The sequence below is a fragment of the Melanotaenia boesemani genome, chromosome 10 (assembly GCF_017639745.1).
Source record: "Melanotaenia boesemani isolate fMelBoe1 chromosome 10, fMelBoe1.pri, whole genome shotgun sequence".
Classification (NCBI taxonomy): Eukaryota; Metazoa; Chordata; class Actinopteri; order Atheriniformes; family Melanotaeniidae; genus Melanotaenia; species Melanotaenia boesemani.
The window spans coordinates 10,533,932-10,547,342 of NC_055691.1; the positions used below are offsets into that span (position 1 = coordinate 10,533,932).

A 13,411-nucleotide genomic window follows, 5' to 3' on the forward strand; every position below is an offset into this window, starting at 1 on the left:
AAATAAGCTTATTAAGGAAGAACTGAAAAGCAAAAGTAAAATGCCCAGAGGAAAATCCTTCTGGAATTTGCAATTCCAAAATACTGACTGGCAAAAGACCTGGCTTATCTCCTTTCAAATCTGCATTTCTAATAAGATAAGAGAACTGCACTTCAAAATTCTGCACAACATCTACCCATCTAATACCAACGTCACCAAATGATAAACACTAATTCTGCTTGTACATTTTGCAATACTGAACCAGAAACTATTTTACACCTGTTTTGTCATTGCCTTCACTCTGCTATGTTTTGGAAGGATGTGGAAAATCTTACTTTGAATAAAAGTGGTCAGTCTATATCAAAATCTATATTATTTGCAGATACAACTGCAATAATAAACCCCTGAACCACATTGTTAACATTTTAATATTTGGAAAATTCCATATACATAAGTGTAGATTCAAGAAATCCTTCCCCAACACACACATTTTTACAGCTGAACTTGATGCATATTTATGCACTTAAATGCTACGTCCAACCAAAACAGTGCACTTACACTCCTTGTCTTCAGAGACTATTTCTCTTTAGAGGTTGCTTGATTTTCTTAAAGAATCCTCTTATATTGCACATATAACTACCACTGTATTGTCTTACCTTTGTTATATTATCCCTTTTATTATTTTATTTCTATGTACATCTAAATTTTTCTTGCCAAATCATCAACTACATTCCATGTAGCATGTCATCCTGCTGTCTTTCATCTTCATTATGTTGAAAACCGCACTGTTCTGCAATTTAAAAAAAAAAAAAAAAAAAAAAAAAGATGATGCCACTGTTACTTTATTCAACCGTTTACTGTCCAGAACAGGGCTGGGGACAAAAAGTCACGCTGGGAGTCACAATCTCTCCTAGACCACGAATGTGCTCACACTTGTGCTAGTGTGCACATACAGGTTATCACCAAAGCTGCTTATTCCATGTAGACCATCATTCACACATAATCATCAGCCACCAATCCAGTTCTTTTCTCTCCACTGTCACCAAAAGGCTCAACACAACAGTCACAACAGGAATCCTGTAATAAGAGGGGCTCCTAAACCTTTTCTGGCAGTAACCAACCGGTGGAGATGTTTGGTTGCCATTATTCATAACTGGCCAGAACAAACTGTCCGTGGGCACGAGACAGTGCCAGGCAGGCCAATCGCCTGAACCAGTGTTGAGCCTCATGTTCTTTTTTTATGGGTGGGGGACAAACAGACCAGTCAGTTCCACTTGGGGCCCAGATTACCAGTAAATGTCTCAGTCCTTCCGTGGACCAGTCCGAGCCTGGTCCAGAGTCCTGGTTACAAATGAACCAGAGTCAGAGTTTGACCCGAAATTCAGGTCCAAACAGAACAATCATATTTTGAACTCCATCTCAGTTAAATCCAAACATTTTAAAAATGGTCATTAAAGAACTTCTGAAGCAAAGACAAAGAATCAGACATTTCTGCAAAATTAATTTAGTGTTTTTATTTTTTACAATGCATCATTTAAAAGCTCACTTTGTTTCTGGGTCCTGATCGTATCGAGGCGCCGCAACAGTACACACTTCACGTGTCTGCTCGCCACGCACACGCCTAAAACTTCAACTATTTTAGTGCCTCAAAGTGAAGAAGCTGCTTCTGTATCAGGCAGGGACAGAAGTGGTTCTGTTGGACTCGTGGCGTGCAACACTGGACCTTACATTTGCGGTTTGGTTAGTGAACTATAACCTGGGATGGGGGAGGGGGGGTCAGATGCTGCCATTAAGGCGGGTCGTCTGGTTCCTGAGCGCAGGTTAAAGGTGGTTCTGCGTGTCGGATCATGATTGTTTTTCTGGAAGCAGATGTTGTTAAAAAACAGAAAGCTAACCAGACCCGGGTCAAACCTGAAATTCAAACGGGGATTGGGTGGGGTTTGTGGGTCAAGTTTGGACCAGGTCTGAGGAACAACCTGCCTGAATCCAGTCGGGAGGGAGGTGGGTGAGAGGGTGTTAGCTGAACAGAACCTCAGCACAGGAAACTCAGAACCAAACATGAGCCACCATCAGAACTCGGACCCAATTCCTTCTCAGCCACAGGAGATTTGCTCATCTACGTTTCTACAGCTGACAGCTTCTTAAATCATTTCTAGATATATATGACATCACTTCCTGCCAGCCGGCGTGCAGCGCTGCGGGACGTTAGTGGATTATGAGGACTAAAACGGATCAGGATGAATACCGTTTCCAGAAGACCGCCCACAGATGAAGTATGGAAGACCCGAAGAGGCATGATTTACTAGCGTCTGGAATTTTGTTGAAAATTTCCAACTCTGAAATATTTCAGAGTCCGACGGGGAACTTTAAATGTGCTGCAGTTTCAGGCTGATCTCCTTCATCTGAAAGAGATTCTGTCTGCAGGTCATAATTAAAAAAAAAAAACTCAGATTCATTTTAAACTCATTTAGACGTTTTCAGCGGTTCATGTTTATACGCAGTCGTCCAACATTTTTTCTTGTGAAAACGCGTACTCCAGGCTTTTCTCCTGATTAATGACACGATAATAAAGACAAAGAAAGAAACTAAATGAGTTTTTTTCCCAGATAATGATGACCCCCACCATGTTGAAAAACAAATTTAGTGGTGATTTCTGGCTCCAGAGCTGGAGGTCTCGTTCTGCAGGATCAGACTGGATTACAACTGGTTTTTACGTCCGGTCCATTTTCTTCTGTAAATTTCTCTTTAATTCAGAAAATCTGAAGATTTTTTAAATCGTCTTGTTAATGCAGAAGGTTTTTTGCCCCACAAATATTTTTCATTTTTAAATTTTGGACCAAATTACAAAATGTAGATGTGTTTAGTATTAAGCTTGTTTTCCAGAAGCAAATATTACAACAAACACTACAACATTTTCCTCAAAAATGTCTGATTTAAATGTTCCTTACTAAATACAGATACATCTCTGTGAGCCGAGTTAGTCTGAGATGTTTCCTCCCCCTGAATGACTCGTGGTCCCCGTCGGACATCTTTAATCCCAGCTCTCCGGGTCTTCCATAACTGGTTAATGAAAACTTTAAAGGACAAATGTGACCTTTGACCTTTGCGTGTGAGCCATAATGACCACGAGGAGCAGAAAACTGACGGTCGCCGCCGGAAACGAACGTCAGAATCGATGTGCAGAAACGCCATCAAACCTTCGACACGGACAACTGCAGCTGGAAGAGGAAGACGTCGGGTCGGAATCACAAGAACTGGGAGTGAGGATGAGGAGGAAGGACATCGAGCGGGCCGGCCATGTGACGGGATGAAAACAGGTGTTAGAAAGCGACACCACCCCCACCCCGATAAAGCTACGTCAGTGAACATCAGTACAGTTCAGCCTCCTGGAATCTTCTAGTCAAGTTTCTCAGACAAACTGCATCATCATCATCATCGTCGTCGTCGTCTCAGTCGCTGACAGATATGGAAAGTTAAGCTGCATCCAAGCGGTGGAGCTCAGTGCTGGTGACAAATATACAACTAATAACAATCTTCATTATTTTAGTCACAAAATAGAAAGCAGAACTTTCTCCACGTGTCCGGAGATCTTCGTCCTGACTACGCAGACACTTTGTTGTCCTTCTGGAAGAAAACACACAGGAAGAGGCAGCTTAGGACACTTCGTAAAAATCAAAAACAAAACAGAAACAAAAAATCCCTAGAATTTTTTCTATTCCAATTTGTTTTGTATTTAATATTTTTGTATCACATACCTATTTTTATATTAATTCTTTTCTTCTATAATGCTGCTGTAACATTAGAATTTTCCAGTTTGGGATCGATAAAGTATGTCTGGTTCACAAAAAACACCTGTAGCTGTCCCATGACCCATCTGAACATTTCTGATTGGCAGGATCAGTTTGGATCCAGTGAGCTGTGTGCAGTAACTCCACCCCCCCATCAGGGGGAGGCAGAAAGTAAACAGCTCTTCACACTGAGCTTTGTTAAACCACGCTCCCTTACGTATATAAATAGCAACATCCGTTTCAAACATTGTCATATGTCGCTGTCCTGATGTTTCCAACTGCCCAACACACCCTAAACACTTGCATACAGCTTGTGCAAGTTGTCCTCATCTTCATTCTTCTACTGCTTATTTGTTCCCTTCCTGATCCTCCTCTTCTTCTCTGGTTTGTTTCTTTCGCTGGTTGTATGTCAGCTATCCACTCAGCACTGCCTGCGATTTCCGGTGGTATTGCTCAGTTTTCTGGGTAAAGCGATGGATAGCTAAGCTCCCTGAAAATGGACCAAATTATGTGCGTAACCGAAGCAAAAGATGGACGAAATCATCTTCTGTGTAGAGCATAAATGAATACCTTGATCCAGGGATCACCAAAGCCAGTATCCTGCAGGTAAATGGTTGGGTCATTAGCAGACTGGTGCTCATTAGCTCATTAACAAGCTAATAGAGATCTGCAGGATACCAGCTCCAAGGACTGGCTGTGGTGTTCCCTGCTGGAAGAAAACTGACCCGTCTGATCGGCTCAGTGCTGGACTGGTCCCATCTGGTTTCATCTCAGCCAGAAAGAATTCTTATGTCTGCAGGTATGAACTTGATCTGATTGATTTACTGAAATGCATTCTTTCTACCAATCAGATGTAACCTGTGTGTGTCAATGCAGTTCTGATGCAGACCAACACTTTTTGTTTAGTTAAATAAACAAACTGTCTCTCTGTAAATAAGGCGGAGCTCCTTGATTCTGCTGTGATCCTGTTTTTAAGCTTTTAGTTCTGTTAGTGTCTCAACTGTTAGCATGTTAATGGAGATTTCAGCTGTTTGTTAGCATCAAGCTAACAGACTGCTGACAGAGGTGCTCTGGGATCACAGTTTGCGGTATTATGGGATGTTTTTCCCATTTTTGTAGTCATTAAGATAAACAACAAAGATGAAGAAACATCTTTACCCTGTAAGGTAGGTCAGCAAACTCCCGCCCAGCCTGGTTTCCTCTGTATCCTCCCCTGAAGCCGCCTCCTCCCTGTGGGGGCCCGAAGGATCCTCGGCTAGCTGGACGACCCCGCCCCCCACGGAAGCCCATCCCCCCGCGGCCTCGGAAACCTCCGCGGCCTCGGCTCTGACGCAGAGGGATGCCGAATGTCTCAGCGTTCATCCTCCTCTCCTCGGCCCAGGTCTGCCTCCGCTCTCTGAGGAGGAAGAGGAGGAGGTGAGGAAGAGTATTGTTTTCCACCTGCTGTATGACTGACATCCTCTTACTCCAACTTAATCTGGTTAAAGGATTCATGTTTAATCTGCTTCATCAATACTAATTCTTCAGCGAACTGTCAAATAAAACAAAATAAAATGGAGTGCAGACACAGCAGGACAAATGTAGTAGGTGAAACTCACCGTGGGAAACCTGAACCTCCAGACTTCTCATTTGCTTTCCTGAAAGACAGAAACCAGAAAAAGATAAATCTGGGTAAAAAAGGACAATTTAAAGTCTTAGAAGTTCCTTCATCATGTGTTCTGTGAAGAATCACAAACAATACATCATCTCTCTGCATCAGTGTTCGAATTTCCTTTAAATGCTTCAGCAGTTTGCTTCATAAATACTGACCATTTTATTAATCAGTTTGTTTACTTTCTTGGTTTCTAGATTTCCAAGGAGGAGCAGAACGCACCCTGAATACACAGACTTGAATTTCTAAATGAAGCAGATTTCAGATATTATAAGTAACCTAAACACACCATGAAAGGTCTTGTTCTACATTAAATGACTCAGTTTCCATGATGGGCGGAGGACATGTATCATCTGTTGCTATAGCAATGGGAGACGACCTATCTTCTTACCTGGAGTCGTCACAGGAGATATTGTCGAAGAAGGACTTGGACTTGTCGTAGTAGCAGTTGGGCCCCAGCGGGTCGCACTCGTCGTCTGCGTTGCCTTCGCTGTTCTGAGTTTCTACGCCAGAGTCGCCTTTGTCCTCTCCGTTCAACGCCTTCTCCGCCTTCTCGTCTGTGTGATAAACAGTCACATGATCAACGTGCTCGCATCCAACGCAGCCGTCAGCACCTTCAGACGGACCACCAACCTTTCAGCTTCAGCTTGCTCTGGAACTCCCGGTCGATCTCCTCCTTGTTGAACTGAGCGTTGGCGCTCTCGAAGTCGAAGTCCTTCTCAAACTTCATGGGTCCATCTCGGCGTACATTAAAGCGCCCCCTGCCGCGGTGGCCACCTCCTCGGCCGCGCCGGTTGGCTGGTACGCCCACAGCTGTGGAAAAAAGACCAGTGTTAGCTGTGAAAGTGGTCTGGTTGAAACGGAAGAAAACAAGAAGCCACGAAATGACGATCATGGAGGAGCCATCAGATGGCTTAGCAAAGAGGTTCAGATGTTAGCTACAGCAGGAGCTCCACCTCCTCACAGGTGGAGGTCTCAGATATTCACATAAAAACTATCGGTCAGCACGGAGAGGATGAGCATGAACTCCGTGGTCTGACAGGAAGCATGCAGGATGGGATCAGAGAGGACGGCGGTAACCTGAAGAACGTTTACTGGATTCTCTGCCTTCGCCTCTCGTCGCCTCGCACTCCGGTTTCTGGCTTTTCTGGACGTCTGTTCCTGGAACAGCAAAGATCCCCAGTCAGAACTAAACCAGTCAGACTGGATTTTAACCAGACAGAGGAATGGTTTAGATCTCACCAACAGGAAAATGTGTCCATGTAAACGATGGCAATGGAATAAATGATGCATCATTCATTAATTAAAAAATAGAAAAAATGTTTCTTCTAAGTTTTTGTTAGAATCTTCAGATTAGGGGGAATTTTTTTTTTTATTTATTTATTTATATATATATATATATATATATATATATATATATATTAGGGCTGCAATGATGTTGTCGACAATGAAAATAGTCGACAACGAATTTAGCCGTTGACTATTGTCGGCAAAAAAAAAAAAAAAAAAAAAAAAACAACTACAGAGTGAGACATTGTCTTCTAATCCTATCTCCGCTGAGAGTTGCACAATGCACATGAGCAAAGAGGGGGGAAAAAAAACTATAGAGTGAGACATCGTCTGCTTTTTTTTTTTTATCTCTGCTGAGAGTTGCACATGCGCAATGAAGTCCACTAGTGGAAAAATATGGCGGCTGACTAGGGAGCAAAACGGCGGCAGAGGACGTCAAAAGTCTGGGCTAACTTTACGTTAAACTTATAAATGCATGCGAGATTTGTCAAGCGGACCTTGCGTACCACGGAAGTATGTCTGCAATGCTCGAACATTTAAAGAAGAGGCATGGCGGACTTTCCTAACCTCATGCAAGATTTCAAAGCTGAAAGTGAAATAAGAGCCATTTATAATAATCATGAGATACATAATCCGATTGGTCGACTAGTCGTTTTAATAGTCGGTGACTAATCGACCATCAGAATAGTCATTAGTTGCAGCCCTAATATTAATATCGTAATTAGTAAAATCCCTGATAAAATTATTGAGAAGTTATAAAAACAATTAATTGATGTGTTTGTTTACATGAAACAGCTGATGGATCTCTTGTTCTGACTTGGTTTCAGCAAAGGAAGTCCCACGTCTGGCCAACAGGCGCTGGAGTTCCAACACTCAGATTGAAGACCATACCACTTCCTGTTCTAACAGGAAACCCAGTTCTCACTCAGAATGAGCCGTGGTGAAGGAAAAACAAACGTAACTGTTCATCCACATGCTGCGACTCAAAACACGGACAGCTTCCTGTTACGGTTTTCACAGTCAGGAAATCAGAGGATTTTTAAAATAAATAAATAAATAAATAAATAAATAAGAATTTCCTTCATGACATCATCAGAAGAGTTCATGATCACTGGTCAAACATGAAGCAGGAACATTAATGAGGTCATCAATGATGTCATCCACCTGAAACACAACAGTTCTCACTGGGTCCGTTCCTTTACCGCCAGCCGGGCGATGATCCGGGGCAAAGTGATGACGAGCGGAGGGGGAGGACTTTAAATGGAGAGGAAAGTGTTTGCTGGTGGTTTTATCAGGTTGGAACATTTTCTAAGTTTATGAACAAACCGAATCTGATTTGTTAGTTTGACTCGTGCTGAAAACGGACGTTCTCACCAAACAAGCCGTCAGATCTGAGCAGGTCACCGAGCTGATCGCTCAGTTTAAACAGAGCGAAAACTCCGCCCACCTGGCTCACTGTCGGGTTGCTGGGGCAGCACATGGTGCGGACCCACCGCTTCATACACACACACACACGGTTGAGCAGGCCCTGGCCTGAGGTGTCACCTGATTGGCTGAACTCACAGTAGGTCGGCCCAAACTACAGCAGAGAACCAGAACCAGAAGAACCTTTCAGTGAAAGCATTGCGTTCTGATCGGCTGCTCTCCATGTTTACTTTGTCTACTTCATCCTGTTTCTGCTGATTTTACTGTTTTTATTTTTCAGATCAGCTGTTTGTCATAAATGTTTTGTATAAATAAAGTTGCTCCTTCCCCCCACCATCTCACCCCTCCTAATGTCAACGCCATCTGGGTGCTGAACCTTCTGGCTGCTCTGACCCGGGCCAGCTGGCGCCGTACGCCCGTGGGCGGGGCTCCTACGGCCGAGTCCAGGGGCTGGAGCAGTGGTGGAAGACGTTGTGGCCGATGGTCCAGTCTGGATCACTTGATCCAGGGTGGGACTTTTCCTCAGAGGGTCCAGACTGGGACTGCTGCGGCCTGAGGAGAAGCAGAATAGAGAGCTCGGTCAGTCCCAATGCTGGCGTGGTGCTGGTCCAGGGATCTCTGTGGACACAAACCAGATGCAGGACAAACTGTGTGCTGATCTCAGTCCAAGAACTACATCCTCCTTAGCCGGGGAGGTTAAGTGAGCTGTCAAGAGAACATCCCACTACAAGGAAACTGTTACCATGGTAACTATGGAACATGTTTTCATAACAGAACCAATCAGAGGAGACTACAATCAGATCTCATCAAACCTCCTGAACTCCTGATTTTGTTTTTTATTTCTGAAAACAACAATCTGCAACCCGGTCCTGAGACACTGACCAGATCCTGAAGCCTACAAAACCAACCTATGAAGACACCGGGCCTGTGGTGATACAAGAACACCACCAGTTCCTCTGAACGGGTCAGAGTTGGTTCCATTCAGGGTCCGAGAGCCATGGTTTGTCTGACCAACAAAGATTCTGTTCAGGTTCCGCTAACAGAACGCTCAAACCAGACAGACCTGTTTCAGATGTGTGAGCTCCAAATTAGGCCTGTCGCCATGAGCAATAAGTCAATTAATTGCACGGTAAGAAAAATTGAACACGATGAGTTTGCCGGCCGCGATAATTTTCATTAGTTTTTTGCCCCCATCTTACTTTATAGACTGTGTATGACAACAGGTTTCACTATGGAGTATGTCGATTGAACGCTCTCGTTTCTTGCGAAGTGATCTCTCTTGTGTCATATTTGACGGCAGCATGTTGCAGCACGACGCCATGGTGAAGAACTTAACCTGTGCAAAGCGGTATGCCGCATTTGTTTTTATAGGGCTGCCAACTCTCACACATCGGCCGTGAGACTCGCGCATCTGAGTGGCTTCTCAAGCTCTCGCGCCAAACCTCTGATTTCTCACGATGAAATACACATCAAGAGCAATGCCGACTAATCGAGAGGTTTGGGCCGGTTTCAAGGCATATGTGGAAAAGCGCAGTGTCACAGCAGCGGTTCACTAACTGCTCATAGATCAGTCCAACACGCAGCGATGAGGGCAGATTTCTCAGCTTCATAAACAGCAACGACGTACAGTATTTTTTTCAAGTTTTTTTAATACAATAGTTCTAACTGGCAGTTATGCTGATTTTCCCTGTCTGAGCCCCATGTTTAATATTTATTTTTTATATATATTTTTTTGAAGGGCAATTTTGCTTACAGAACAGAGACTTTATTATCTAGAATACTTATTATTTGTTGTTGTGTTTGCTTTTTATTCATTGTTAATGACACTGAGAGTCATTGTTATTGACTATTTATTGTTTTTGTTTTGCCATTTAAAATTTCTTCTAGTTCCAGTGTAAAATGTTATTTAGAAATTACAGTTTATTGATGTATAAAAGGGAGTATTTGCATTATTATGTCATTGTCATTATATTAGTTGAAAACGGTCTAAAAATGACAACATTATCACTTTGCACAATATTATCGTTTATCGCAATAATTTGAGAAAATTTATCGCACAGCAAAATTTGTTATTGCGACAGGCCTAACTCAAAATAAAAGGAATAAATGAGAAAAGTTCTGATCTGAATAAGAATTTAACAATTTGTTTACATTCCTGGTCTCACCTGGCCCAGGTGAGTCCAGCACCCGAACCTGAGACTTCTGAACAGCGGGAGAACAAAATAAGACTTTGCTTCAGACTGAGAACATGTAGAGAAGGCCTCAGCTGAGCCGGGTCAGATTGACACCGCCTTTCAGCGCCATCTCCGTTTCTGTGGCATGGTGAACGTGGATCAGAACCACACACAGGCTCAGAACCCTTGGATTTCATGCCGAGCCAGAACCACCTTCATCAATTTGTTCTTACCAACACCGACAGGTCCAAACTGCGGGGAGACTAGCGGACTGGTGCTGAACTGGTTGTAGGCCGGAGCTGGAGCTCTGTTGAAAAGACCGTAGGACCCGGCAGACTGAAATGGAGTTGGTGCCGAGCTCACAGCTGATGAGGAGCTGGAGCTCATGGAGGACTGAAAACCAGAGAAGAAGAATAATGGACAGGTGGTAAAAACAAGGGATATCTCACAAACAACAACCCTGGTTCCCGTTCTTCATCAGAATCTACAGGAACCTCCTACCTGGACGATGGCCGGGTCCTGGGGCAGAGAGCAGGTGGGTTTGGGCGGCTCGCACACCGTCAGGTCCTTGATGTCGCTGCCTCTGAAGATGATGTACTCGAAGATGTCGTCTCGAGGGGGAATGGGCCTGTCCGTCGGGCGGTCCTCGGTTCCGAAGGACCGGACTGTCAGAGAAATGTCAGGTTAAAGGTAAACAGAACCTTGGGCCCGGTGGAATCGGATCTGATATATCATACATTCACTGCAACACTACCAGAATCACAGTCCAGAACCTAGAAGCAACCTGGCTTCTGTTCTGGTGCTTAAACAGCAGAAACATGTCACCAAACCAGTTTGGTGAAAACAGTGACCAACTGAGGCTGAGGTGGACCCACCAGAATGCACGGCCACATTCAGGATAGGTCAAAACCAGAACAGAACATGATCTATTTTGTGTAGACAGAACCACTAGGTCAAACCAAGAATCAAGAGTTCTGTTTGTTTATTTCAAGACAATACAGAAAATGTTGTTTAGAGTCCCGACGACTAATTCAGCCAGGTCAGAACGCAGCGTTCACTGTCACCATTTACAGCGGAATTTTTAAACAGACTGCAGGAACATTAGTAGATACAGATCCACTATTATACCGGGTCAGTTCTGTTGTTTAAAGCTCCACTGGATCGCCAGCATTCCCAATCGCTTTCACTTTTGGTAAATTTACAATGAGTGATCCATGATAACACCATTACTGATCACATTTCATAATAAAAAAGATCACTATCATTACTACGCTTCTAAGAGACCTCTATTTAGACCTGGACATGATGAAGCAGATTCTTGTTAAACTTTCCACCAATCAGAGAGCTTAGATTGACGGTAATGTCCAATCAGGAGGAGCCAAAGATCAACCAGTGAGCAGAAAGTTCTATGTGCCTCTGAAAAGAAAAAAATAATGCTCCTCTATGGTTGGAATAAAACCAAGAAGACGTTTCTGATGCACGGTGGCACCAAAAAGCAGCTGAGCTGGAGTTGGTTTAGTGAGGATAGCATGAGAAGCCATGCTATCATCAGGTTTGAATGTTGACTGAGATTAAAAGGTTCAGCCTCTACAGGCAGTCTGATATATAAAAAAAAGAAACAGGGGGGCCAAAAATAGCAAAATATGGATTGGAGTTTTATGGTTTAAAACGGAAATTTAGAGGGAAAAGGGCCTAACACTGATATCATCCACATGAAAAAAATAAATCACTAGCAACATTTTGTCTGAAACTTAATACTGAACTTGATCACACCAGTTTGATTAAAAAAATCACCCAAAATCAACACTTGAGTTTGATCAAACGATCAGAAGTGTTGGTTTAGTTTAGTATCCATATAGTGTCCTGCAGCCCATAAACGCGTCAGACTCCTTTATTCCGCGTCCATGTGACCGGTTCGGTCTGAATTTTTAATCCGACTGAAGGAAACAGAAGTTGTGAGCAGGTGTGAGCTCTTCACTGGGATAAAGCTGCTGCTCAGACACGCTGGCATTTATAGTTCGTCGTCATAATCTGCCAATGCTGCACCAGGTGAGTGCGCACGCAGTGACGTCACACGCCCACGAGCCGCAGACAGGCTGGTTGGAAACTTTACGCTTGTCACTCAACGTTTTGTTTTCACTTTGCATCAACACTACCCGCTAACGCTAATTAGCCGACTAATGTTTCCAAAACACAGAATACTAGCCGAAAAGATTATTCCAGTTACACCACGCCGGCTTAATAAGAGTGGTTGTGTCCATGTTGTTAATAGTCGAACTCGTTCTGGCCGCGGTTAGCGTCGCAGGTATTCGCCTGATGTCAATATTACCTTCGCGGCTGGTAAATTAAGCTAGCTGAGTTGTGCTAACACCGATTATAACCTGCTTGGAGCAGCGAAGCCACTGACACACTTCTAATCACTGCCTATAAATTATAAATATGACGCAGTGTAACTACAAACCCCCATCTCCCCCACGCCCCCGCTGCCCCTCCGGCAACAGCGGCTGGTCTCACCTTTAGCCAGAGCCACGGTGGAGTTCTCGGTGTCGATCGTGTACAAGATTCCTTCATAGCGGATTTCGGCCTTGGAAATCAGGCTGATTTTGCTGCCGAGATAAGGCGTCCCGCCGCTCATGGTGTCTCCTGGAGTTCGGCAGTTGGAACACAGAAGAAAATAGCCGGTTCCTCCGAACCGAACGATCAACACAACCGACTTCTCTGCGAGTCCTCTGATTTGTTTCCCTCCGACGACACTACTGCTCTCTGCAGCTACAACATGGCCGCCTGCTCCTCCATCGAATAACTCTGAGCGCGGGGGCTAACGGGAGTTCATAATATCGCGCGATTTAGTTAGTCGAAGAACTCTAGATCTGGTCATAATAGAATAAAAGTGTCTGTTAATTCTAGAAAAGAATCGTAAATAACATCAGCTGACAAAGAATGAAAAATTAAATAAATATTTGAAATGTGTAAGGATAACGAAGAAAATATACCCCTTGAACATTTTTTGTAACATAAACATGTCACATGTTTTGTAACTTATTGTTTCTGCACGTTATGTACTTTTACTGCTATGTAGTATTTTTGTAATTTATTTATTTTTT

At 43.6% G+C, this 13,411-nt stretch overlaps 2 protein-coding genes across 6 annotated transcripts in view; both read right to left on the bottom strand.

Moving 5' to 3' along the window:
* LOC121647505 (NACHT, LRR and PYD domains-containing protein 12-like) overlaps window positions 1-13,411 on the bottom strand; it is a gene marked incomplete at its 3' end in the record, with an annotated part of 791,953 nt that overhangs the window by 615,260 nt on the left and 163,282 nt on the right. The window lies entirely within an intron of this gene.
* On the bottom strand, window positions 1,479-13,099 carry lsm14aa (LSM14A mRNA processing body assembly factor a). Of its 5 annotated transcripts, none has more exons than XM_041996098.1 (10): window positions 12,822-13,099; window positions 10,809-10,972; window positions 10,541-10,700; window positions 8,476-8,685; window positions 6,499-6,573; window positions 6,052-6,231; window positions 5,810-5,975; window positions 5,366-5,404; window positions 4,926-5,163; window positions 1,479-3,603 (listed from the first exon to the last, which is right to left on the bottom strand). In XM_041996098.1, the coding sequence occupies exons 1-10, from the start codon at window positions 12,940-12,942 to the stop codon at window positions 3,580-3,582; spliced, it is 1,377 nt and encodes a 458-aa protein (XP_041852032.1). In that variant the 5' UTR covers window positions 12,943-13,099; the 3' UTR covers window positions 1,479-3,579. The 5 variants fall into 5 exon arrangements, with proteins under 5 accessions (XP_041852032.1, XP_041852033.1, XP_041852031.1 ...); XM_041996099.1 differs by having other exon boundaries at window positions 6,514-6,579; XM_041996097.1 differs by having other exon boundaries at window positions 1,479-3,600; window positions 6,499-6,579.

Coding starts and splice junctions, on each gene's coding strand:
- lsm14aa (XM_041996096.1), bottom strand. CDS start 12,942: ATGAGCGGCGGGACGCCTTATCTCGGCAGCAAAATCAGCCTGATTTCC. Junction 10,701..10,808: donor AGGACCCGGCCATCGTCCAG/GTAGGAGGTTCC, acceptor TCTGGTTTTCAG/TCCTCCATGAGCTCCAGCTC. Junction 5,976..6,051: donor GAGCAAGCTGAAGCTGAAAG/GTTGGTGGTCCG, acceptor TTTATCACACAG/ACGAGAAGGCGGAGAAGGCG.